Source organism: Bos grunniens, chromosome 29 (genome assembly GCF_055505025.1).
Source record: "Bos grunniens cultivar Pamir isolate PY7600 chromosome 29, Bosgru_T2T1.0, whole genome shotgun sequence".
In the NCBI taxonomy this organism is placed as follows: domain Eukaryota; kingdom Metazoa; phylum Chordata; class Mammalia; order Artiodactyla; family Bovidae; genus Bos; species Bos grunniens.
In genome coordinates this window covers 34,545,780-34,573,509 of record NC_141193.1, presented here as the reverse complement: position 1 = coordinate 34,573,509, position 27,730 = coordinate 34,545,780, and the positions used below count along the sequence as shown (strand labels likewise).

The window sequence follows — 27,730 nt, the reverse complement described above, 5'->3', positions numbered from 1 at the left end:
CCCAGGCCGGCTGTGTAGCTCTGCTAGGGCAGGGCTGGCTTCACACCCCAGCAGGAGCAGCTAGATGGGCTTGTGACCCCAGGAGTGTCTCTGCTTACTGGATTCTTAGTGACACCTTGAGTTTGAAGGGGAGGTGGTGTGTCTTCCGCTGCATGGAGTTGCAGTGGCGTCGCTTCCTTGACTGCTCTGTTGGCCGTGATTTACTCAGAAGCTGCATGTTGTTCTGATCAGGATGGCGGGGAGGGCTGCCCTGGGCTCTGACAGTGGTCTGCGAAGGACTCAGGGCGTGCCGTGACCCAGAACCCGGGTTTGGGTCTTGGTGCCGCCATGACAAGTGGCACAATGATGGGTGATTCTGCACCTTGGTTTTCTAGAGATACAAGATCAGGTTAATAATATCTACTTGGTCACTCTGTTTTGAGGTCCTCGCAATCCATAAAGTGGAGATACAGTCTTGCTTAAAAAGTGGTGGGATTAAACGACGGAATGAACGTGCGCCCTCCCCCACTGTGTCAGGCACATGGTGCGATGTTTCATAAAGGAAGCGGTTATCGTCTCAGTAACGGTCCTAATTACGTCTGTCTCCTTCCTTGCCTCTGTTTCTCCTTCTCTCCTGTGGGCCAGATGCTGGGATCTTGGTGGAGACAAGAACGTGATCCCTGCCTTGGAGGGAGGGCCTCCTGGTAGGCTGACATCACCTGCCCCAGGGGTTCATTCCCTCTACTTTAGGCTCAAGAAGATGACTCCTCTGGTCTGAGAGTGCAGCCCCCGTTGGAGCCACAAGCCCTGAGCGGGGCTTTCCTGCTCTCACAACATTTTCTGCTGTGACTCAGTGCCAGCGTCATTTAGTGGAAAGGACTCCCAGTGATGAATTCAGAGACTTGGGCTCAGCCTTGTTCCAGCCTCTGCCCCAGTCAAGCCTAAGTCCCATCTCCCCAGTGAGCAGGACTCAGGTTCAGTCAGAACAACATCCATACCCGTCCCCCTCAACAGCCGCCAACCAAAGCAAAAACTCAAAAGAGTTCTCCACTTCTTCAAGAAATCTCCTTACTTCCCTTCTCAGTGAAAACCTTAATATACACTGCAAATGATGGTGATGATGATACATAGACGCTTACCCTCTGGTAGTCGATTGGAGCGAATGCCAAGCAGCACGATAAGCTCGTGAAACACGTTCTTCCATCTTCACAGCAGTTCTTTGGAGCTAGACACTATTATCACCATTTTATAGAGGAGGACCCCGAGACTCAATGGAGTTGAATAACAGGAATGAAGTCATAGAACTGTAAACACAAGAACCAGAAACGGAACCCAGGGCTGCGTGGCTATGAAGCCTGTGCTCGTAACCAGTGTGTTTCATGCCTTCATTTTCTTGAGTCTGGAAGCAGCACAACAGGGCGGGAAGAGGTTGGATTACTGGGCTGAGGTCCGTCCAAGGGGTGGTGGAGGTGGCCAACCCCTAGACTAGTCATGCACGGAAGAGGTCTTAGTAGAGCCCGTTGGGTGAAAGGTGCCCCGAGAAGACAGCTTTCTAATTCCATTACTGCAATAATAGCTGTTTACTCCATTCTGCACAAATTAGATTCCAGCCCCAGTTCCCCTACAACTTGCTGTGTCACCAGTTTTCAATGCCCTCCAGTTAAATTGACCTTTCATCTCTGCACTGACAGTGGCTGTGCCCACCGCCCCCTTTTCTAGCACCCATCCCCTCCTCAACTTGTTTTACAGAAATATCGAGCGGCTGCCAGCAAATCCTTGCTGAAAGGCCTCCTTTCCCCACAGCATTGCGTGGTGCAGAAAAATGATTAAGTGTGCCAGAGTCCATTCTCCAGAAAACACTTAATTTGGGGGTGAGAGACAGTAACCCTGATTGTTGCAGTCAGGTTTATCCAGAGATGGGAAGAAAGGCAATATATTTACTTGATTTAAAATTAGCCCCACGTAGTCACCAGTAGGATCCTGTCAGGCTGCTTTATACTGATTCTGCTTTTAAAAACTGTTTTATCCATTGGGCAAATATCTCGAGCTCCTTTGCCCAAAGCCCTCAACTCAAAGGAATTTTCAGTTGGCATTTTTGCAGTTGGCATGGGAGGGAAGTTAAGGGCCATGTATGGAGAGAAGGAAAGGTGATGGGCAGAGTTGGCTTAAACAGGTCTTTCAAGGGATCTTGAATTTAGGAAAATCAGAGCAAAATGACAGCGATGATGACAGCTGCCGTTTGCTTTGTTCCTACTGTGTGCCAGGCACAGTTCTAAACAAATCATGTGTGTTGTTCCATTTAATCCTTTAATGTAATATTGCTATCTCTTTTACAGATAGAGAAACTGAGACTCAGAAAGGCAAAGTCATTTATCCAGAATCAGGACCCTAGGAAATGATACAGCTCTGAAGGCTCCAGATAGACCCCCATTTGACAACTGATCCTGCCAAAGTCACTTGATTTTGCATGGTTTTGACTGTGGAGGTCAGCCATGCCTATGGCAGTCAGGGTGTAAACATGGAAAGTATCTTGGGAGGTGTCTTTGGGAAGATCATGAAGCCTCTATGAGCCTCCCCTTTCTTCATTTGTGAAATGGGAATGCTGATCATTTTCTCAAGGTTTATGTAAGGACTGAATGAAATACGTATGGAATCCCCCTGGCCTAAGCGTCTGGCCTGTGGCGTAGACTCAACACCGGGATTCCCCGCTCTGCTGTCATCGTTTTTGTGCTCTTGCTCCTCCTGAGACTGGGTTGTAGAACTTCCTTTTTAAGGTAAACAGCATGGAAATGAGTTTGGAAATCAGTGCAGAAAATTTGTCACACATCCTACACTGTGATTCAAAGCCTGATGTCGTTTTTACATATGTCTTTCTAGATGTTTTTTTATAAACATACTATGCACGCAAAAACATGCAACTCTGTGTCCTACTTTCTTCCCCCTTAAAATTACATGATAAGCATTTGCCCTCATTGCTCATTGTCAATTGAGTTCAGCTTTTCACTCATGTCTGACTCTCTGCAATCCCATGGACTACAGCACGCCAGGCTTCCCTGTCCATCACCAACTCCCGGAGCCTACTCAAACTCATGTCCATTGCATCGGTGATGTCATCCAACCATCTCGTCCTCTGTTGTCCCTTCTCCTGCCTTCGGTCTTTCCCAGCATCAGGGTCTTTTCCAATGAGTGTTCTTCTCATCAAGTGGCCAAAGTATTGGAGTTTCAGCTTCAGCATCAGTCCTTCCAATGAATATTCAGGACTGATTTCCTTTAGGATGGACTAGTTGGATCTCCTTGCAATCCAAGGGACTCTCAAGAGTCTTCTCCAACACCACAGTTCAAAAGCATCAATTCTTCGGTGCTCAGCTTTCTTTACAGTCCAACTCTCACATCCATACATGACCACAGGAAAAACTATAGCTTTGACTAGACCTTTGTTGATACAGTAATGTCTCTGCTTTTTAATATGCTGTCTAGGTTGGTCATAGTTTTTCTTCCAAGGAGTAAGTGTCTTTTAATTTCATGGCTGCAGTCACCATCTGCAGTGATTTTAGAGCCCCCCAAAATAAAGACTGTCACTGTTTCCATTGTTTCCCCATCTATTTGCCATGAAGTGATGGGACCAGATGCCATGATCTTAGTTTCCTGAAAGTTGAGTTTTAAGCCAACTTTTTTCACTCTCCTCCTTCACTTTCATCAAGAGGCTCTTTAGTTCTTCTTCACTTTCTGCCATAAGGGTGGTGTCATCTGTGTATCTGAGGTTATTGATATTTCTCCCGGCAATCTTGATTCCAGCTTTGTGCTTCATCCAGCCCAGCATTTCACATGATGTACTCTGCATAGAAGTTAAATAAGCAGGGTGACAATATACAGCCTTGACATATTCCTTTCCCAATTTGGAACCAGTCTATTGTTCCATGTCTAGTTCTAACTGTTGCTTCTTGACCTGCATACAGATTTCTCAGGAAGCAGGTCAAGTGGTCAGGTATTCCCATCTCTTGAAGAATTTTCCAGTTTGTTGTGATCCAGTCAAAGGCTTTGGCATACTCAATAAAGCAAAAATAGATGTTTTTCTGGAACTCTCCTGCTTTTTCGATGATCCAGCAGATGTTGGCAATTTGATCTCTGGTTCCTCTGCCTTTTCTAAATCCAGCTTGAACATCTGGAAGTTCACAGTTCATGTTCATGAAGCCTGGCTTGGAGAATTGTGAGCATTACTTTACTAGCATGTGAGATGAGTGCAATTTTGCGGTAGTTTGAGCATTCTTTGGCATTGCCTTTCTTTGGGATTGAAATGAAAACTGATTTTTCTAGTCCTGTGGCCACTGCTGAGTTTTCCAGATTTGCTGGCATATTGAGGGCAGCACTTTCACAGCATCATCTTTCAGGAGTATCAGTTATTTTTCATAATGATTAGCTTACATTCCATCCAGTCCCTGTATCATAATTTAGCTCAGTCATTCTCCTGTTTTAAGACATCTACATTGCTTCTGATTTTCTTAATAATGCACTGCAGTGTACAGCTCTGTGTATATGACTTCTAAGCTTGAAGCCTTTGAATGTTGTGGCTTTGGTGCAAAACCAGGGGTAGAACTTGGGGAAGGAAACACTGTCATTTTGTGGTTGTTACTGTTTCGCCTTTTTGCTTTGTGCTTTCCACCTTACAGGACCATAAATAGGAGAACTCCAGTGAGTTATAGCTTACAGAAATGATGCTATTTAAAAACAAACAACAAGCAATTGGGCACTAACTTAAACAGAAAAGTAGGTAGCCGTGCACCTTGGTTGGGTCCCGCTGCCTTTTGAAGCCAAAAAAAAAATGCCACTGGAGCCAACAGTTTCTTGATTAGAGCTTCATCTCTAATCACTACCTGGAGCTGCTGATTCACAAATGCAAGTGGCTTTGTGCTTTCGATTTGGGGAAGGGAAGCGTCTTGTGACGGTAGAACCTCTCCTGTGCACATTGGTGACTCCTGCACAATGACTTTGTTAATTGCCTCCTGCTGCCTGGGTGCTGGGAGGGGGGAACTGTCAACATTGAACATCTATTGGGCGTTTTTCTTAAAAATGTCAAGATGGAGCTTGCACTTTCCCAGCCTTCTCTCATGTCTTGCTGGGCAGGAAAAGGCGACTGGAAAATGTCAGCCCTGGGATCAGAGGGACCACAACTGAGGGAATAAGAAAATTCTCCCACCCTAGCTCCTGGCTTTTAGAAATCATTAACATTTCAGCGTGGGTGATCCTGTGAACTCACTACCTTTCCACAGCCTTTTTCTGAACTCTTTAACATCTTTTCACCTTTTTATTTAATTACAAACTAGTTTAAAGGGAACACCAGTATCACGTTCATTATTTAGATCACTTTCCATGTACTTGGGAGAGTTTTGTACACACAGTTGTATAAATACCTCAGAGTATAATTTAGATAATCCTGTGATGTACATTGATGGTTACCATTAATTCCTCTGGAAAAGGGGATTACGATGATTATAATTTATACTGTTTCAGTGGCCTGGTCTTAAAGCAGACTGAAGAGGACCGTGTATACTTCTGAGCCTTTTGGGATACTTGGGGGTTACTTCCAAGTCCTCTGGATAGCATGCACTGACTGCTGTCCACAGCTGCAAATGAGGGCTGCTGTGGGGTAAGAAATATTATCACCATGGGGACCCTCACAGATTCATTTCAGCCTTTATTACCCATTTTAATCTATTTAAAGTAAACTATATAAAAGAGGAATCTTGGCTGGGGAACACAGACTCCTGAGTTTGAAATTTCACCTCAAACTTATACCAGCTCTGTGGTGTTAGGTAACTTACTCTGAAGTATATCAAAAATATATCCCCATAGCTCAGTTTCTTTTCATTTCTGATCTCTGGTGGTCCCAGCCTGCAGTGGCTTGAAGCAGGGCTTGGGTTCCTGGCCAGAGACTGAGGTCACGTCACGTTAGTGAGAGCACCAAATCCTAGCCACTAGGCCCATGGTGACAAGGCCCTGGCCCTTCAGCTTTGCAGAAAAAGAACTCCCGCAAAGATGGAAAGTAGTGAAACAAGCATTCACTAGGAGGAAAAGAGAGTACAGTCTGTGCAGATAGACACATACGGAGAGAGAGTCACGCCCTGGTGGTGGTTTGCATCACTTTTATGGGGCATGCCTTCCTGGTTTCCTTTGGCCCATCATTTTGCTTTGCCTGGCTCTGAGTCTGTATTTGGTGTCTCAGGATCCTCCCCTGTGTGCGTACTCATCCCTTAACCAAGATGGACTCTAGCGAAGAGACTTATGGGTAGTTGACATCACTTACTATGGGGTAGCACCCCTTCTCTTTTGACCTTCAAGGAGCCCTTCTGCGCATGTGTAGTTGGGACGGTCTCCTTGACTTTGAAAATGAGGAATATGTGGTCTTTTATCTCTTATCCAGTCAGGGCCCAGCCTCCTCCATCATCCTGCCTTTGCGGAGTTTCTGCTATTAGGAAGTTTCTGTCCACAGGCAAGAAGCTGAGCAGCCTGGAGCCTGTCCGTCTCCTGACTCAATTCCATTGTACCTGTGAGCCAGTGGTTTTTCAACCCATCTTTCCATGAGGATTACATTGATTACTATAAATTAAGAATATGGCATGTAGTATGCATGGCAGAAAGTGAAGAGGAACTAAAAAGCCTCTTGATGAAAGTGAAAGAGGAGAGTGAAAAAGTTGGCTTAAAGCTCAACATTCAGAAAACTAAGATCATGACATCCGGTCCCATCACTTCATGGGAAATAGATGGGGAAACAGTGGAAACAGTGTCAGACTTTATTTGTGGGGGCTCCAAAATCACTGCAGATGGTGACTGCAGCCATGAAATTAAAAGACGCTTACTCCTTGGAAGAAAAGATATGACCAACCTAGATAGCATATTCAAAAGCAGAGACATTACTTTACCAACAAAGGTCCGTCTAGTCAAGGCTATGGTTTTTCCAGTGGTCATGTATGGATGTGAGAGTTGGACTGTGAAGAAAGCTGAGCGCCGAAGAATTGATGCTTTTGAACTGTGGTGTTGGAGAAGACTCTTGAGAGTCCCTTGGACTGCAAGGAGATCCAACCAGTCCATTCTGAAGGAGATCAGCCCTGGGATTTCTTTGGAAGGACTGATGCTAAAGCTGAAACTCCAGTACTTTGGCCACCTCATGCGAAGAGTTGACTTATTGGAAAAGACTCTGATGCTGGGAGGGATTAGGGGCAGGAGGAGAAGGGGACGACAGAGGATGAGATGGCTGGATGGCATCACCGACTCGATGGACGTGAGTTTGAGTGAACTCAGGGAGTTGGTGATGGACAGGGAGGCCTGGCGTGCTGCGATTCATGGGGTCACAAAGAGTCGGACACGACTGAGTGACTGAACTGATGCAGTCCAGGTGGGCTTCCCAGGTGGCATTAGTGATAAAGAACCTGCCTGCCAATGCAGGAGACATAAGAGACCTGGGTTTGATCCCTGGGTTGGGAAGATCCCCTGGAGGAGGAAATGGCAACCCACTCCTACAGTACTCTTGTCTGGAGAATCCCCATGGTCAGAGGAGCCTGGCAGGCTACAGTCCATAGGGTTGCAAAAAGTCGGACGTGACTGAAGTGACTTAGCATCCATGCATGTATGCACTCCAGTTTATACCGGGTTTTGAGTTACTGTTGTTATTGTTATCAAGGACAAAGAAAAATGGTTGCTTGAGCTTGTGTTTTCTTTGGACAGTCTCTGACCAAGTAAGCTTTGTGTGCTTTGAGAAGAGAACAGAGCAAACCATTTTCCTTCCTTCTGTCTTTCCATTGGGTGTAAAATTGACCAGCCATCAAACAGTACAGTAGAAGAGTTGAGGGGCCCCTAGCATGACATATTTAAGACTGGATCGCAGGTTGAAGGTCCCTTTCATTCTGGCGCTAAGATGACATTACCTGTGGAACTTGGCTTCTCTGACTCTGCATCCTTATCTCTCTATATCTTACCTTCTAGCCGGCCATTTCTCAGCCCAGTTTTGGTGGCCCCATACTCACTTGCCTACCGCCAGCCTCCAGAATTATTTCTGGAGGACTGGGTCTCCTGAGAGTCCAGTTACAGCTGGATCCAGACCTGGCTTCCCTTGCTGGTTTCCAGGAGCACAACGTCTGCAGATTGACCGAGAGACCCGCCAGCCTCACAGCTGTGGGGGCCCCTATTTATGATCACCGGTGGGGGGTGGGGGGCCAGGCTGAGAAGCAGGGGAGCCGACATCCTCCCCCGTCCAGTGGTGGGCTGCTGTGCCCTAATTAACTGCCCTGGAACGCCAGATCTTGTTAGCGTTTTCACCTGGAATACTTTTTTCACTGGCTTTTCTTCCCCCTCCGCCTACTTTTTTTTTTTTTTTAAAGCAAGAACTTGCTTTTGCATCTTATTAAAATAAGAGGTAGCTTTGACAATAAAAATATTTCTCTTCACAAAGCTGTGAGAGTCTGTTCATCGTGGGATTAGTTAATTCTCCTGACCTTTTAACAAGACAGCTCTTTTTGCACACTTAGATGAGATAATTGATTCTAACAGGCAACGAAGCCCTGCTCATTTAACTGCATATATCTGAGTTGTCCGCAGTTCAGGCAATTTTTCCACTACCTTTGGAGTTGCCAGTAAATAGATTGAAACGGTAAGAAGGTAAGCAGAACTGTGAGCTAATTCAGCCCCAGAAGTAGCAGCATAGTCACTTCTAACAGGCCGGTGAATTTTATTATTAGAAACTACACAGGGACAGTAAAGAGCAGTCTGAAGCACTTCATTGAGTGCTTGGTACCTAAAAAGTGCTCTATAAATGTGAGCTACTGTTTTATCAGTATCATCAACAGTATGAATATAATGGTTATAAAATACAGCAATCACACATGGGTACAGTTTATAATATGCTTTGCCATATATTATCACCCAAAGTGAAATTGTTAGTCATTCAGTCGTGTCTGATTCTTTTCAACCCCCTGGACTGTAGCCCGCGAGGCTCCTCCATCCTTGGGATTTTCCAGGCAAAGATACTGGAGTGGGTTGCCATTTCCTTTTCTAGATCTTCCCGACCCACGGACCAAACCCAGATCTCCTGCATTGCAGGCAGATTCTTTACCATCTGAGCCACCCGAGAGCCCATATTACCACATAGAAAGAAGAAAGGGAAAGTGAAATCTTTTCCGACTCTTTGCGACCACATGGACTGTAGCCTCCCAGGCTCCTTCATCCATGGGATTTTCCAGGCAAGAGTACTGGAGTGGATTGCCATTTCCTTCTCCAGGGGATCTTCTCAACCCAGGGACTGAACCCGGGTCTCCCGCATTGCAGGCAGACGCTTTACCATCTGAGCCACCAGGGAAGCCCTATATGACCACATATGATGTAATAATTCTTTGAAATATTTTTATCCTCACTTCTCAGATAAGAATACTTTAGCTAGGAAGTGGCAGTTAGGATTCAAAGCCAGTTTTCTTGCCGTCAGTCCAGGACACTTTCCCCTGTGTCATAGTAACCAAAGAGAAAGCAGAGGGTCAGATCGCATCTCTGGTACCAGTGTACACGGTCCTGGTTAAGCCGAACTTGTGTGCATCCTCAGTGGGTTTTGTTTGGACCAGGAGTCAGAAGGTTGTGCTGCGCTCCGCTCTTCTCTACAGGTTTTTGCATCTTGAAGACAGTCACACAACCACTCAAGACCACCATCAGTGACCATTCCACAAACTGGGGCTAAATAACACAACTTTCTGTCTACTTCACAGGATCCTCTGTTGCTGCCTTAAAAAGACATGTAAGAGGCTTAGAGTCAGCTTCCTGTGTAAAGGAGGGTGTCTTTATAATGCCCACCCACCTTGTTGGATAAAGCTAGTGAGAGGCAGAATGGCAGAGTCGGGAGAGCCTGACTTTTCTAGCCAGAGAGGGAGATGGTTTGTGATTTCAGGATTCAAAGAGTTTGGGATTCTAGGCTAGGATTCGAGGCCACTTGTTAGCCATGTAAATTGAAGTCTTTGTGTCTTAGTGTCTTTTCATCGGCAAAAACGGGATTATCACCTTCTAGGACTGTTGTGAGAATTAAAGGAAATACTGTATTTACTGCTTTTAGCACAATGCCTGGCACATGGAAAACACTCAAGAAGTCATAGTTTCATAATTATCATAATTTTAATTAACCTTCTGAGTTAATTAAGTATGCACATCTGTAAATTGGGTCTGGTTGAGTTGGGTGAGGATTAGAGGTAATGTATGCAAATTACCCAGGACACTGCCTAGCAAGCCATTGGTCCTCTGTAAAAACAATTACAGTGGGCCTTCATATCTCTTGTCGATTGGTCCTTTGCTGTCTTCCTCTGGCCCTCTTACTGGGTCAGCCACCGCCGCCTCTGGGCCTTCCAGTCCTTCTGAATGTACTTTGTTGCTTGTCCATCTCCCCTACCTCTGAACTCTTGGAAGCAGGGAGTATCTGATTTGGTTCTGGCTCTCAGCGTCAGCCACGGGTCCTGGCTTTTAGAAAATGTTCATCAACTGAGCAAAGGAGGGACACTGAGCACAAGGTGCTGTGGAGTCAGGGACTGGAGTAGTACTTAACTCTGTATGTAGGGGATCAGAGAAGGCCTCCCAGAAGCGGTAAGTATGGACTGTTGATAAGGCTCAAGCTTTAGATCCTGAATGGGATTTAGGCACACATTTCTGGAGAAGAAAATGGCAACCCATTCCAGTATTCTGGCCTGGAAAATCACATGGATGGAGATGCCTGTAGGCTACAGTCTATGGTAGGCTACAGTCTATGGGGTCGCAAAGAGTCGGACACGACTGAGCGCCTTCACTTTGTACTAGCTCACAAACCTTTTTGGAAACATGCTGCCTAGAGCACTGTATATCTCAAGGCACAGTATCCATTCTTTAGTGTCTACTGATCTCTTCTAGATTGCTGCAGAAGACTATTTAGCAGTTACTACATTGCAAAGAAATTTTTAAAACAGAAATGCATGCATGTGAATCAAAACCACAGAATTCCCCCAAATTACAAAAATGCAGACAATCTAAATGTGCAACAGATATGTGATGAAATGTAAAATGTGAATCAGTCCCCTTTCCCAGGCCCTTAGCATCTCTTCCTTTAGAGGGTTGCCACTGTTACCAGTGTCTTTCATATCCTCTCAGACTCTATATACAGAATCCTTTTCTTAACCCAAAGGTAGAATAGCAAAGGCCTTCGGGCTGCAGTATCTGTGGTGTACAGGCTTAGTTGCTCCAAGGCATGTGGAATCTTCCCAGACCAGGATCAAACCTGTGTCTCCTGCATCGGTAGGTAGATTCACATCCACTGTACCACCAGGGAAGTCCCTCCATTTGTATTTTTGTCCTGAGCATGTGTTAAATCGCTTCAGTTGTGTCCAGCTCTGTGCATCTCTATGGCCTATAGCCTGCCAGGCTCCTCTGTCCATGAGATTCTCCAGGCAGGAATACTGGCGGTGTATTATTGTTCTGCACGTTACCATTTTCCTTCCCAAAAAATGTATAAAAAAGTTTTCTCATTCTTTTTTATGGTTGCACAGTATATTGTATGGGCTTCCCCAGTGGCTCAGCAGGTAAAGAATCCTCCTGCAGTGCAGCAGACACGGGAGTTGCAGGTTTAATCCCTGAGGCGGTGGGAGTGGGGGAAGATCCCCTAGAGGAGGAAATGACAACCACTCCAGTATTCTTGCCTGGAAAGTCCCATGGACAGAGGAGCCTGGTGGGCTAAGTCCATGGGGTCGAGAAGAATCGGACACAGCTCAGTGACTAAGCACACACACAGTGTATTGGATGAATGTAACTTGTCTGGCTCCTTGTTTGTGGACTGGTTTCCAGTGTTTGCGGCTTCCCTGGTGGCTCAGCTGGTAAAGAATCTGCCTGTAATGCAGGAGACCTGGGTTTGGTCCCTGGGTCGGGAAGATCCCCTGGAGAAGGGAACAGCTACCCACTCCAGTGTTCTGGCCTGGAGAATTCTATGGACTATATCGTCCATGGGGGTCGCAAGGAGTCGGACATGACTGAGCGACTTTCACTTTCCAATGTTTTGCTATTACAAGCAATGCTGTAGTGAATAACCTTGTATGCACTCACAAACCTAATTTTGTGTAAATGTGAGCATATCTGGAGGAGAATTGGAATCTCTGAGTTCCAGGGTAAAGGGTATGGGTATTTTATTTTATAGCTTTTCTCGAACTGCCCTCTCTGTAAGGTCTGTACCAGCTTATGCTCACACCAAACCAGCTGAGTATGAGAGTGCTTGTTTCCTGTTCTCTTCCAATACTGTATATTTTCAGCCTTCTAAAAATCTTTGCCAAACCATATATGAAAAACCATATTTCAAAGTTTAACTTCCATTTCTTCTACCCTGAGTAATGTGTAGAGAGTCCTTTCATACAGCCGAGAGCCAGGTGCATTTCTTATTCTATAAACTGTCTGCCCATCTCCTATGCCTGTTCTCCTACTGGGTGGTTGGACTTTGCTTATTATTTGTAAGCATTATTTTTATATTAAGGAAATTAAGCCTTGATGAAACAAGTTGCCGTTTTCCCCTGTAGATTGTTATTTTTAATCTTTTAAAGCAAAAGGCCTAGACCTCCTGAAAGTCCCCCGTCCTGCTCCTCTCCCTGCACCCCTAGAGTGTGAGCCCTTGAGGGCAGGGTCCGTGCCCGGGTCATCCCTGTGGCCCAGTCCCCTCCGTGGCACCCAGAGCTCTCTCCAGGGGCTCTGTGTTGAACTGAACTGAATTCCCGTGTTCCCCACCCCCACCTGCCCTCCCCTATGGCTTGGGAGTCCCGTTTCCGCCTCCAGCAGAAAAAGATGACTTTTCTCATTGCTCACCACAGCCATGCACCTGTTTGGCCTAAACTGGCACCTGCAGCCGATGGAGGGGCAGATGTATGAGATCACGGAGGACACAGCCAGCAGTTGGCCTGTGCCAACGGACGTCTCCCTGTATCCCTCAGGGGGCACTGGGTTAGAGATCCCTGACAGGAAAGGCAAAGGAGCCGCAGAAGGTAGGGTCGCTGTGTTGTTCGTGTCGTGAGTCCTCTGTGTCTGCCTTTGAGCCGAGGAGACCGCCATCCTGCGCGCCATGTGCCTGACTCACAGCTCCATGCCCTGGTGCTTCCTCCATCCCCCTGCACTCCACGCCACTGCCGGGCCACCCATGTCTTCATCGCAGTTCCTCGTCACTGTGAGCTCATCGCGGGGCTTGGGCAGGGCTCATGGTGCTCAGCGGCATCCCATCCCATACCTCAGGGGAAGCATCGTGGGCTTTCACACTGCTGGGCGGCCGTCTTTGATGGTGTGGGATCATGATATGCCTTCCGGGGCAGCCTTGTGGCATGAATGGGCGTCTCTTGGAGTGGGGTGTGTGGCAAGGTGGGTAGAGGGTGTAGTGTACATGAAATATCCTTGGACCTTGTGGTTTAAGGGAAACACCACTCCCACTGTTCTAGCATTTTCCTACCACGTGGCCTTGAGCAAGTCACTTAATTTTCCTGAGCTCGTTTCCTCATCTCCAGGCGCAGTAATTGTTAGTGTTTGTTCAGTATGTTTGTTCAAAGCTTTTTGTGAAGAACATTTCATGTTTAATCCTCACAGAGATCCTGTGAAGTAAGTATAATTGTTTACAGCCATTTTAGATGCAAAAACTAAGGACCACATAGATTAAGTGACTTGGCCAGAGTCACACTGCCAGTGGAATTTGGGACGTGGCCCAGGTCTGTGGTCCACAGGGCTCTTGCTGTCTCCATAAGTTGCCCTACCTGACTCATCTCATGGTTATAAGACCCTGAAGGAGATATGAATAAGGAACCCCATTGTACAATGAGATACAGATGTTTCTGTATTAATGATGGAAGTGGTGGTGACATTTGGGGTTTGGCATTCTTGAATGGGACATCCATAGACCCATTTTTTGAATTTCTTAGGGGTCTTTCTAACATGCCACCAACTTATTGGTAAATTCTGTCACTGTCAGCCAGGAGTGGCAGATCCACAAGAACTGGCACCAGCGAGGAGGTCTGAGCTCATGAGCCAGGCTGGTTGTCATTCTAGGGAATGTGACCATCCCTTCTCATGTGACCACTTTTTTTTTTTTCTGGTGTTACCCTAGTCAGCAAAGTGGTTACAGCTGCCACCAGCCTTCACTGCCTTTCCTCTTATCTCAGCTAACTTTGGGTCGTGGCTCCTGAGCTTCCCTGTCCTTTTAAGAGTTTGTCTTCTAGTGATCAGTGTGGTTAACAGAGTAGCATATGGCTAGTCACAGCAGTTATTCATGACCTCTGAATGGTCTTGAAGTCCAAAATCAACTCTTGACCAATGACCATCTTTAAGGAAACTGAGGGCATTTCCACAGAGCCAAATCAGAACCTCTGCCTGCTATTTTGATGGGCAAAGCCAGTCTTCTCCTTTATAAAGATTTTCAGACTTAAGACATTGAATAACTTACACTTGCTTTGCACCTTAGTAGGATATGGAGGGAGCATGGATAGGGTCATGGGAAGAACTCTGGGTTAGGAGTCTAGAACCCTGAGTTCAAGTTCAGCTGCTGCCACTCATGATGCCCTTAAGCAAATCCCTTGAAAGACTTTCTCGGCTTCATATTCCTCCTCATTAAAAGGAGGTGATTGATCTATATTATCTCTAAAGTCTGTTCTAATTCACAAGCTCTACATGTGAAATTAATAATAGCATCATCACATGATTAACCAGATTCTTCTTTAGAAGTTTTTTCAGGTTGGCTCTGTCCATGGTCCTGCCTGTCGCCTTGTGATTCCCATGTCAGCTTACAGTGTCAGATGCCATAGGTGAATACGTAAATGACAACTGCCTTTAGAGTAGTATCAACCAATGCAGATTTAAGATATGTGTAACCCTCAAAGATCTCATTTAGAAAAATGTGTGTTTTCTGTATGATCTCTATCAAACTTTCTTTAAACAGGACCTGGGTCTATCTAAAATCTCCCACTCTAATGAAATTAGTTTGCGGATTGCTTGGATTTTGCTTTGTTTTTCCTAAGGAGCAGGAGGTGCAGATAAGAGATAAAATTGCACCAGTTTATTGGTTTACTCTCATTGGAATATTTTTGCTTAAAGGGATTATCTGTCATTACTAATGCAATTGGAAATCCTGTTTACAAACCCCCAAAATGCAGTGTGATGCTGTAAAGTGGTCAGCGTCAAAAGCAATTACTGTGATAAAAAAATACATCCGTCTGGAGAAACAGAGGACAAAGCTTCCCAGAGTTTATGTGAGACTGTCACAGGGTTCTTAATTTCTTTTGCCTTGATCAAAGCAGTGTCGACTCAGTTTATGTTTTTAACTGTGATGTTAAAAATCTAGTTCCTTAGACATATCTCAAGGGGGAAATCTTCTAACCCTGATGTGAACATACATTTCCTGTCCTTTCTGAGGGTATCAGAGAAGAGAGCTGATTCCAGAATGAAGAGTAGAGTCCCATTGCACAGTGATAGGGGAAGCAGTGTGGTAGGAAGAGGACAGATGGGCCGTGGAGCCAGACAGTCCAGGCTTTGCATCCTGGTCTGGCCATTTATTGGCTCTGCCACTCCATTTCCTTTGGCCTTAGTTTCCTCATCTGTGGAACAAGGATGGCTCATACCTATCTTTCCAAAGACTGGTTATGAGGAAGTATTCAATAAATGTGAGTTCCTTTTCTTCTTATTCATTTAAATCCCAAGCCATTCCATGTCTGTCATTAGAAATCTCAGAATTCCAGACTAATTAATATTCTTTCCTCAAAAATTCTACAGAGTTTGGGGCATTCTTAAATATTTTTAAAGGGTGTGTATTTTTTAATTATACAAATGAAGTATATGATGAACCCAGTATTTTAAAGGCTCATCATGTCTCTGAGAATAACATCAAACTGCAATGTATTCTGTACTTTCAAAGTGGCTATAACCATTTCAGAGCTGTCATGGGATGGAAACCAAATACAGCAGCTTTCTGAAGTAAAACCACAAGAACTTATGTTATGCATTAATGGAGAAAGGGGGAAAAGCATTGAATAAACAAGCATTTCTGATGGTTTAATTGGTGGGCTAGGTTAGCATTTTCTTCTTTCTGCAATGAAATCAAAATTGCCCATCAGTTTGAACCATGCAAATTGCTGCATACAGGCTCAGCTGGGCTCTCAGCTTATTTTGATAACCAAATAAATTTCAAACAGTTGCTAAGGAAACTAAAGAATTCTTTGTGCGAGTTATTGCATTGAAAAGAACCAAAAAAGGTAGAGGGAGGGGGAGAATGTTGGTTGATTAGGAATTTAGACTCCATATGGATAAATCTCAGTTCAAGAAAATAAAGACTGTGAATTTGGGAAGTGCATGGGATCTTAGTTCTTCCAACTCTCCCTTATTTTTGACTGAGCTAGCCAATCATTTCAGCAATTTGTTGAGAAAATTCTTTTAGACACGATTGTTTATTTCCAGAACATTGCTCTGGGAAGCCTGAATCTGTATGTCTTTGTAAAGAAAACGACGGTTACCAGTAGAATCTGCCTTGTGAAGCTTGTGCTGTTGGGGGTCCCTAATTCTGAGTTAAGCTCTTTGTACTTTGTTAAGCCTCTGGGGCACTCACTCATTGTATAGTGTCCTTAGGAATATTTTGAGATACTGTTTCCCTTTAACTTTGGGGTCTATGTGTGGATCCTAGTTCATAAAAACTGTCAATTTTTTGTATCCCAGGATGGCAGGAAGTGCTCCAGTGAGCCTTGGATCTTCCTGGTCTAGCCTTGGTATCTAGCCTTCTAGGACTGTGAATTAAATCAGATCTTTACTCTTAAACAGGGTTAATATACTCTGCTACCATTGAAAAGACCTTTGAAGAGTTTTAATTAATAATTTATCAATTTGATGTTCTGAGAAGCCATATTCTAATAAATAAAGAGGCACCCCAAATGGCTTCATCTCTGAATGGTTTCTTTCGCATTCTGAGCCTCAGTATATACATTTTAATAATGTGAGGATTAAGTGTACCAATATATGTAAAAATGCCCGGTACATAGTTGGAATTTAATGAATGATAGATAATACCATTAGTACTGCTACCTCTATCTTTACTGCTATTGCTACTACTGATATTTGTTATTATTATTGTGTTCCAGAACATAGGTACGGATAAAAAGAGTTATATACACAGGACTTTTCACCTCCACCTGCCTCTACCCTCTGCCCCCTCTCCCTACTCCACCACTGGTGGGTATTGCCATGTCGTAGAATATTTTCTATCCTGGTGCTCACATACTGGTGCTCAGAATTAAGACTGAAGACTCTTAGGTTATAAGATCTGGAGAAAGACAGTAAGGGTTTCTAAAAGACAGAAAAGGATGAAGGTGGTTTCACTCTGACTTAGCCCAGCCAGTGTCATGCCTCTTTCCCTCCAGCCACAGGTACTCGGCAGGCTCCAGGTCCCTCCTCCTAGAAACTTTCATCTCATCCCTAGTCAATGTGGGAACCACTGGGGACTGATGGGAAAGAATGATAAAGGTTAAATTTCCAAGATGGGCATGGTCTTTCCTTCCCCTCTCAAATTTTTCCTTAAAAGACTAGGGCCATGGCCCCTTCCCTAAGGATCTGGACAGGGTGACTTCTAGGCCTAGCTTTTGAACCTAAGCTCCAGATCCTAAGCTCCATCATAGAAACTGCATGAAAATAAGCTCAAGACTCCTAATTCCTAATTCTTTCAGCCAAGAAAGTCAGGGTCCTGGTGGGGTGCTGTGCCCTAGACCAGAATTTACTGTTTTTATAACATGGTATACACACCAAATATAAATTTTGTAAATTTTTTTGTTCCCATTTTGGCCAGCTTTCGTGAAATAGTTGAGTGCTAGAAAAGACTATTCCCTTTTTGCCACTCCTCTGGGGGTAAGAGCCAATTTATGTATGCCTCTTGGGCCTGCAGACCTCTGGAGAGTCTCTGGACTTGACCTCTGCCCTGTGAAACTAAAAGCTTGGCTAATTCAATAGCTGTCTCTGAAAAACATGCTCACTGGAGGGGAAATGAACACTACAGGGCTCTCCAACAGCATGCCAAAAAGTGGGAGAAGTTTTCATTCTTTATTCTCAGACATAGGAATTATTTGAATGCAGACAATTCTCAAATCCCATCAGCTCTGACTCCCACCCACTCACAAAGGAGATGAGGTCTTGGAATTAGGAGTCTCCGGCTTATTTTTATGCAGTTTCTAGGAGTAAAAAGCTCAGAACTCATCCTGCTTTTGTGCCATAACTCCCTCTTAGTTCTGCTTCCCTAACAGAATTATAGGCTGAAGGGTAAACTTTTTCTACCTGGACTATAAAAGGATTGTGGAATTAGGAACCCCAAAGTCAGATAAGGAAGAATGTGAAAATGATTCTCTTCCATCTTAATGCTTTGTGAATTTGGCTTCTGTCTTTGAACTTTGAACCACAGTGTGGTGGTTTGCATGTGTCTGCATTTTCAAGGTAAAAGTCTGGGGCACATTCCTTCCATTAAGGAATTAAATGCAAGCTCTTTCCCATGTTAATGACAGAATACTACTGGTACTTTTACTGAGAGCATGCGTTTTAACTTTTCTGTTGGCATATTTTTAATTAAAATAACATTTAACGGTTTGAAGCTAAAAACCTGATGTTTCTGCCTAGGAGTTTATAAGGGAATGATAACATATGGAGAAGTTTAACATATAAATTGAATTTTATTATTTCAAACAGTAAAATATTTTATGACTACAACAATGCCCTGCCAAGCTCCATTTCAGCATCAAATGTGCTTTGTAAGGAATCTTACAAAGCTGGGGGAGGAAAAAAAGACACTTTAATTTCTTATTCCCCAAATGCTTTTTATAAAAAGTTCCCACAAATGTGTTTTCTTTACAGATGGATTCTTGGTCTTGAAAGTGCCTCTTCCAGCATCTCTAGCAACACAACAAACCTTGAAACTAGGATGCCCAGGGGGTGCTTTCTGATGACAAATAAGATGGAGCCTGTTGACTTGATTTTGGCTTGTTCATGTCCTAAGGGTGGTCTTCTAATGCCCCATTCTCTCCTCCTGCCCCCTGCCAACTCCTCGGAGGGCTGATGTCTGGCAGGAAGTTAGGGTTTATATTTTTCACTTGTGAGTGTGTTTAATTACTATGTAGAGGAAGTTTGATAAGCAGCCTTCCTTCCTGGCACTTGAGGTGCCCCCAGAAAGCTGTCACTCTCCTGACTGGTGACAGAATTGGGCGAGAGATCTTATTCTCAACCAGCCCCCACTCCTGTGGCCTGCAGGGTTGGCAGCCTGAGTTGAAATCTAAGTATGTGAAAAGTTTTGTGCCTAAACTTGAAAAATCTCCCCAGCTTTACCCACCTTCAGCACAATGATACTCATTGCCCTACATCCCAGACAAAGAAGCGTTTTTCAGAAGTGTTTTCTCTGTTCAGATGTACCCTCTTCCTCATCCACCCCCATCCCTACCCCTGCTCCCAACACAACCCCTCATCCACATGTCTGAGCCCCAGAATTGGTCTCTCAGATCCTAGTGAACTTGAAAAATACCTGACTCCGCTCAGGTCATGCTTCCCACTGCTAGGGAAACCATTCTAAGTTGAAAAATTAACAGCACCTCATTCCCTCTATCTTTTCTTTTTTAGCATGCATGCTTTTACACACACGCGGGTGCTCAGACGCGCAGAGTTATTCTCATATGACTGCAAGTGATTATTTTTAGGCTCAAAATATATCTTAACAAGCTCTAGAATTATGCAGTAAACAGATGGCCCTTGGAGAGGACCCATTCTGCTTTGGAAGAATGCATATTTTTAGCAGAACAATTTGAGCGTCGTTGGGAAAAAAAAAAGTTCTGGACATTCTATCTCCTCAATGGGGGAGTCTAGGGCAGGGAGTGGGCTGGCCCTGGAATGTTGCAGAGAAGAGGTGGGAGGCAGAGGAGAGCCCTGCTCCTTCAGATACTCTGATCCCTGGTTCCACTTGTGGCTAACGGTGATGTTTTTGTCTTCCCTTCCCTGTGTCTTGGTAGGAAAGCCCAGTAGTTTCTTTCCAGAGGACAGTTTTATAGACTCTGGAGAAATCGACGTGGGGAGACGGGCTTCCCAGAAGATTCCTCCTGGCACTTTCTGGAGATCTCAGGTGTTCATAGACCATCCTGTGCATCTGAAATTCAATGTGTCTCTGGGAAAGGCGGCTCTGGTTGGCATTTATGGCAGAAAAGGCCTTCCTCCATCACACACACAGGTAAACCAGAACCCTATGTACCCTTCTCCTCTCCAGGGGCTCCCACCTCAAATCTTAACCAGAGTCAAGAAACCTGATGCTGAAACTTGGATCCCTGAGCTTGGAGGGAGTTTCACAAATTTTATAGTCCATTCATCCATTTGCCCTCTCTCAGACCCTGCCTTTCAGATGAGTAGGGCTGTATCCTTGGAGCTTTTTAAGAGGAAGGAATTCTAGGGAATCTCTCAATAGCCTTTTTACTAGTACCCAGTCTCCTAAGTTAAATTATCCAGGAAATGCAATCCAGAGAGCACAGCATGCACCTTGGAGTCAAACGGACCTGGGTTTGAATCCTCTCATTATCAGCTGTGTAACCTCGAGCCTGTAACATCCTCTTGGAACAAGTTTCCTAGTCTAGCAGATGCTGCTAACAATACCCACTGCGCAGGGCTGCTGTGAACAGTGGAGAACCACATCTAGAAGACAGCTAGTACAGGACCTGGCTCAGAATAAAGGTTCCTCGCCTCATCTCTTGCATCCCTTCTCTCCTTCAGGGTTTCACATTTACCTGGACACAGGTGCACCAGAAAACCTTTAAAACTCAAGCAGGATGACTGACACTTAGCCAGTCATGATGGGTGACAAGCAGACTTGCGTGAGGTCCTCCCTGCCCTGGGCTTGGAGTAACATGAGTCACAGGCGTCCTCAGACATTCCCTGGCCAAATGTAGCCTTTGTGACCCCCAGCAGGTACTTAATTTCTAGGTAAAAGCTAGATAGAGACATCTGCTAAGGACGGAGTTGCAGAATAGTACAGAGAGCCTGGACCCCTGATTTCTTTATTTACTGGTCCTGGGTTTCCTGTCCCTAGACATTGTCACATGAGACAGGATAAATACCCTTTTTTTTCCCTTAAAAGATAGATAGGTAGACAGTTGCTCGGTTTGCTCACCAGTAGGACTTCACCACCTGCCTGTTGTTAGCACCGCGTGACTATCTTCCCTCGAGTTTCTCATGCTAGCAGGCTTGGATCAATTGGAAATTGTATTATTTGACACAGCATGTAATTATTGATGGAGTTTTGTGCTAATCCAGTTTAGTTCCCCTAAAACCGCTCCCTGAAACTGGAGCACTGAGAAAGGATCGTTGACAAAGGGAAGATAGATATAAATCAAATTTTCCTTTGCACTTGACTGACATTTAAGGCACACCCAGTGAGTGCTCCGGGCCCCATCCTAGATCCCCAGGGTTCCCTCCCGCCATCCCCTGCGTGGAGTTGGAGGAGTTCAGTCATAAAGTGACTGGGTTTCTAATCACATGCCCATCAGAAAAGCATAGCTAAAAAAAAAAAAAAAAAAGCGTGGCTGTCCTGATTGATGTAGAGGTGTAGAGTCAGCCAGAGGAAGACTCTCCACACCCCAAATTACAGCCAACTGGCACTTAAAAATAATCTACTAATTCTGCTGCCCTCACCAGCGGATCAGGAGATTCCCACCTTGCAAAATGGGGTCTGGGAAGGAGTTGGAGTGGGTTGGTCAACCTCCGCATCGCTTTGGCCTCTCTTGCCTGTTTCATCTGTGTTTCCCTGCGTCCTCCCTAGGAGAAGCCTGAAGAACTTAGAATGGTGGTGAAGCAGGTCCGCTGCTAATTATGCTCTCTTTGTGCTTCAGTTTGACTTTGTGGAGCTGCTGGATGGAAGGAGGCTCCTGACCCAGGAGGCACGTAGCCTGGAGGGGCCCCAGCGCCAGTCTCGGGGAGCCATCCCCCCTTCTAGCCATGAAACCGGCTTCATCCAGTATTTGGATTCAGGAATCTGGCACCTGGCTTTCTATAATGACGGGAAGGAGTCTGAAGTTGTTTCCTTTCTCACTACTGCCATCGGTAAGGAACCTCCGCCGCTCTGGGGCACGTGGGGTATTGTCTCCCTGGATGAGGGGACACCAGGGGTCTTAGGGGTTGAAGCTGACAGCGGGATGTATACTGTCCAGGGCTGCAGAGGCCAGCTGGATCCAGCATGAGGCCATCTTGACCGGGCTTGCTGGACAAAGGGTAGGAGTGAGATGCGGGGAAATGAAGGGAGTGGCAGGAGGAGCTGTAAGGCCGTGTGGGTGCCCAATACTGCTGCCCACCATCTTTCTCTTTGATCAGTGGCCTGGTGTGCAGACCAGCTGCTTCATTTAAACACCGAAGGGTGAAACTGACAAGGAGACAGGAATTCTTGTCACTTCCCTCCAATACCGGTATCCATCCTCATAGTCTATCTTGGTTCAAATCACTGATGTATTATTTGGATTTTTTTTTTATGTGTGATTTTGTTTGCTTGATTATTTTGCTTTTAGAGCCAATAACCCCTGGCAGATGAGAAAAAAAAAGAGATAGATAAAGGCTTGGAGAGGGTGGGAATAGCCATGCAAAGGGCTGGATAAACAGTGTGCTTGGTCAGATGGGGGTTCTGTTGAGAACTGAGATACTGGGATGCCCTGAACTCTGGTGGACAGTGAGCCCCCATGATTTAAGTGAGCTCTCAGCCCCATCATCTCCCTTGCAGTGGAAGAGCTCTTGTTCAGAGCAAGCCCCTTGGCCACCCCAAAAGCCTGGGGGTGTCCCGGGAGCCTGGCATCCTTATTTTAAGGCATTTCTCTTCTGTACCCACATGCTGCAAAGAATTTGCCTCCTCATCAAACCACCATGATGTGATGTAGGATATGGTGGTCTCTGGTTCAGGTCAGAAAACATTTTATCTGAGTTCATATAGAAGCTCACTGACATAGCCTGGAGATAAAAATCCCCTACAGGAAAATAAAACTTCCAGAAGACAAAACTCTGCTAACCAGAACGCTTCGTGTTGAATTTTCTGCTGAATGAAAACTTCCGTGAAGTTTTGAGTTCTCCTCAAAGCTCTCAGTCCTTGGCTGAGAGTCTATCTGATATGGGAAATGGAATTTGAATAAAAATCTCCAAATCTGGTCCTTAGTCCCTAAAACTCTTGCAAGACCCTGGTACTTCCATCTTAACAGCAGTAGCATTTTCAGGCTATTTTCCTCTTACTTGCAATTTTGCCCTTAGCATCAAGGCAGTGAATACCTTCCCATTAAATACAGTGAACAATGTATAAGATTCGACTGTGACTGCAGGCTCAACATTCTACCCTCTTGGCAAAATGAGGGAAGTGGGGCTGTGTTGCGTGAGCCCTGGGGTAAGAAATAAGACTGTGCTGTCCTTGTTTTCCACCTGTCTGCCCTAGCTGCTGGTCTCTGAGTACCTGGAGGGCAGGGACTTGGACGTAATCTCCTTGCCCCAGCCCTCAGCCCAGCCCACACGGCGTCACTCAGCGCATGAGGGAGTTGGGGTGGGCTTCCCTCAGGCCCCCATTGGTAGTTGCCCAGTTTTGGCAGCTGCTGTGTTGTCGGTTTACTCCGTTAATGCCTTCTTTTGAGGTGGAGTGGAAACTGTGCTCACTTCTGAATCCCCACCACTAATTTGTGTTTTCAGTTCAGTTCAGTTGCTCAGTTGTGTCCGACTGTTTGCGACCCCATGAATCGCAGCACGCCAGGCCTCCCTGTCCATCACCAACTCCCGGAGTTCACTCAGACTCATGTCCATCGAGTCAGTGATGCCATCCAACCAGTTTTGGCCCTGCACAAATTCCAGCTCCTGGTTCCCTGAGGTTCTGGAATTTGGAGGCTCCAGCCTGGTGGTTAATGGTGACCCAAAGCCTCTCAGCACCCCTTTCCCCGTCATGGACGAGTCGGTCGTGGTTGGCTGTGGTCCTCACCATCAATTAGGCTGACACTCGGCAGGGTCTGCCCGGCTCCAGACTCTCTTTCTTTTCTCTTTCTGGACTCGGTAGCTTCAGATCAGAGACATGATTTTCAAGTCATTAGTGGTCCCTGAGTTATGGCTTCATAGTCTCATAGCCTGATTCCTCTTAGGCGCAGCATCACGCTTGCTCAGAACTAAGGTCTCCTCTAATCGGGATTCTATATTTTTAATAACTGAGCACAAATATGAAAGGATATTAATACAAACCCCCAAAGAAAACTACTTTTAATTAGGAAGTGCCTCTCAGAGAAATAAAATGTCGTACAGGTAGGTACCTTTGCCAACTCTTGGCTTGTCAGAGCTTGCTGACCTCTTTTGCCATAATTAAGGAGACGGTCCTGCTTTTCCCTCTGGTTCTCCCATTCTCACCTAAATGATGAAATTTCTTCACCTTCCTTAACCCTGTGATGCCTTTCAGAGCAGATAGGTGGTACCGTGCTTCTCAGAGTTTTGTGGCACCACCTGGCGTCTTGTTAAAATGCAGATTCTGCTTCAGTCAGTCTGGGTGGATGTTTAGAGTCTGCCTTTTTGGTGTTGTTTAATTGAAGTATAATTGCTTTACAATGCTGTGTTAGTTTCTACTGTACAACAAAGTGCATCACTGCCTGTACACATAGATCCTCTCCCTCCTGAGCTTCTCTCCCACCCCACCCCCCCCATCTCGGTCGCCGCAGGGCAGCGCCCTGAGCTCCCCGTGTCACACAGCAGGATCCCACCAGCGATCTGCTTTACACATGGCAGTGTATCTATGTCACTGCTACTCTCTCACTTTGCCCCACGCTCCCCTCCCCCATACTGTGTCTACATGTCCTTTTACTATGTCTGTGTCTCTGCTTCTGCTCTGGAAATAGGTCTGTATGTGGTAAGTTGCATCAGTCGTGTCTGACTCTGACTGTATGGACTCCCGCCCACCAGGCTCCTCTGTCCGTAGGGATTTTTCAGGCAAGAATACTGGAGTGGGTTGCCATGCCCTCCTCCAGGGAATCTCCCTGACGCAAGGATCAAACCCACATCTCTTATGTCTCCCGCATTGGCAGGTGGGTTCTTTATCACCAGCGCCATCTGGGAGGTCCTGGCAACAGGTGCATGTGCACATTTTTCTAGATTCCACCTATATGCGTTAATATGTGATCCTTGTTTTTCTCTTTGTACCTTACCTCACTCTATATGACTGACTCTAGGTCCACTCACATCTCTACAGATGACCCAACTTTATTCTTTTTTTGGCTGAGTAATATTCCATTGTGTATATATAGCACATCTTCTTTATCCATTCCTCTGTGGATGGACATTCATGTTGCCTCCATGTCCTGCCTATTGTAAACAGTGCTGCAATAAGCATTTGGGGTGCAGTGCCCAGTGAGATCCTGCTCATCTGTGGCCCACATTTTGAGTAACAAGGGGTTACAGTATCTCATGGAGGGGCTCTCAAATATTGTTGTGCAAAGCAGTCACCTGGGAAGCGAGTCTAAAATTCAGATTCCTGGGCCTTCCCCTAGTAGGCCTGAGGCAGAGCCCAGGTGATCCTGATTCTGGTGGGCAGTCTGTCAACTTAGCTATGAAAACAAATACCTCCTGAGCTCTGCTTTCTCTTCCTTCCTTCTCCCACTGATCCATGTTAGCTCTGCGAATGTAGTCTGTCACGTCGCTTCTCTGAGCCTCAGCTTCCTTGTCTAGAAAGGGAAATAGTAATAGTGCTTGGCAGTCCCCGCTGTGATGATTGGAGACAGTGAATATACAGTGCCCAGTCCAGGCTTCCATGCATGGAAGTGGTTAACATTCTCTCCCCGGCTGCTTTCCCAGTCCACCTTTCTCTTGCTGCCTTGCTGACTTGTCTGTCTTCCTTCAAGCTACAGTGATTGTTTAATGAATACCTTTTCTTACTTTAATGCAGAAACAGACTGACTCCGATGTTGCTATTAATCCCTCTCTCCCTGAGACTCCCTGGCGTTGAGTCTCTGCTGTCTGTGGTCGTTACCTGTGGGCCGTGAGTTGTAATTTGTCTTGGCAGCTTAATTAAAAGTTTAGGTCTTGTTTTAGTGAAGTTGTTATGGTCCCAGTATACAATTGTAACTCTCAGGTTTGCTTAACACACAGTCTGGAAAACGACCCTCCCTTCATTACATGCTGAAGTGCAGAGCTAGAATTTAAGAAGATTTGAGATGTCAGAATCCAGATTATTTATATCTGTTTGTAATTAAATAGCGGGAGAAATAATTGTGTTTAATTTAACAAATGGCTGTATTGTGTACGTTTTTGCTTTTCCCTCCATTTAATGCAATCCAGCTGATGATTTTATATTAATTTATCTTTTGCCTTGAAAAAATTCTAAAAGCACTTTACAAATTGTGTATACAAATGTATACATATGGAGACACGCTGTTGACAGAGCCCCCTGTGAACTGGATGTGTTTCTGTCTCTCACACACACACAGGCACACAAACCACCGACACCAGGCAAGTTTTATAATAAGACATGGCAGCTGTTTTCAGAAAGACTGGCCTTTCCCTACATGCAGAGATGGATAATTTGAAGGCAATGTTTCTGCTCCTGTCTGGGGATAGGTAACCTTGCTGACCCCAAGTACTGAATGAAGTAGGAGGATTATTTGTTGTTGTTTAGTCGATAAGTTGTGTCTAACTGCGAACCCATGGACTGTAGCCCGCCAGGCTCCTCTGTTCATGGGATTTCCCAGGCAAGAATACTGGAGTGGGTTGTCACTTCCTTCTCCAGGGGATCTTCCTGATCCAGGGATCGAACCCATGTCTCTTGCGTCTTCAGTATTGGCAGGCAGATTTTTTATCACTGAGCCACCTGGTAAGCCCAGGGGAATTATACCAGTAGCTATAATTCACCATCACCATTTACACAGGACTTGAAATACTTTCTTGAAGCCCTGCAGTAACTCCATAAGGTGATTATTTTTATTTTCACCCCCTATTGTAGATGAGGGAGTTGAGATTCAGGCATGTTAAGAGGAAAGCTAGGACTTGAATTTGTATCTGTCTCACTCCACAGCGCATGATCTTCCTTCTTTAGCCATATGCCTCTTTTCCAAGATCAAGCCTCCTTTTTTGGATATTACACTTTTTTTCTATCTGTTCATTCAATAGACATTTAGAGAACGCCTACTGTGTTTTGCGGACCATGCTTAGCTTTTTTCTGTATGTGAGAAAGAACCTCACGAGAACTTTAGACAATTTGCCTTTTGATCTCACCTTTACAGATGAAGAAATTGAACCTCAGAGAATTTGATTGACTTGCCCAAAGTTATTAAGGGCAGAGCCAGGATGGAAACTTGGTCTCCAAATCCTGTGTTCTCTCCATGATGCCAGAGTGTCTTACTATTTGCTCTGATGCTATTAAATATTTTATTTCTATTTGTATTATATGGAATATGATTTCCCCTTTATTAACTCCCCTCCCCTTTATATAACTTTCCCTTTATTATTTATAACTTCCCCTTATTAATATAAGTATGCATCTTAAATCAACACAGGAAGCTTTCTTGAAAAGTCATTAAAAAGACAATGGAAAAAAATCTCACAACATCCAAAACTTAAAAAATAAAAACACCTCCATATGCATTGCTTGCAACCCTAAGACACGACAAGTCAGTGTTGCAGTGCTTCAGGTCTCCAGAGAGCATCTTATCTTTTCATTTTGGTTGATGCTGAAGCATAAGAGGACAGATCACCCTGACGTTGTGACAGT

The 27,730-nt window shown here is 45.1% G+C and overlaps 1 protein-coding gene across 14 annotated transcripts in view; it reads left to right on the top strand.

The window, feature by feature from the left end:
- TENM4 (teneurin transmembrane protein 4) overlaps positions 1-27,730 on the top strand; it is a 1,162,188-nt gene that overhangs the window by 928,163 nt on the left and 206,295 nt on the right. For 10 of the 14 annotated variants that reach the window (XM_086385810.1, XM_086385811.1, XM_086385819.1 and 7 more), the window contains 3 exons: positions 12,819-12,989; positions 20,001-20,215; positions 21,864-22,074. In XM_086385810.1, coding sequence (XP_086241936.1) covers positions 12,819-12,989; positions 20,001-20,215; positions 21,864-22,074 — 597 coding nt within the window. The remainder of the gene's footprint in view (positions 1-12,818; positions 12,990-20,000; positions 20,216-21,863; positions 22,075-27,730) is intronic. The other 4 variants (XM_086385817.1, XM_086385822.1, XM_086385820.1 and 1 more) reach the window with 1 other exon arrangement.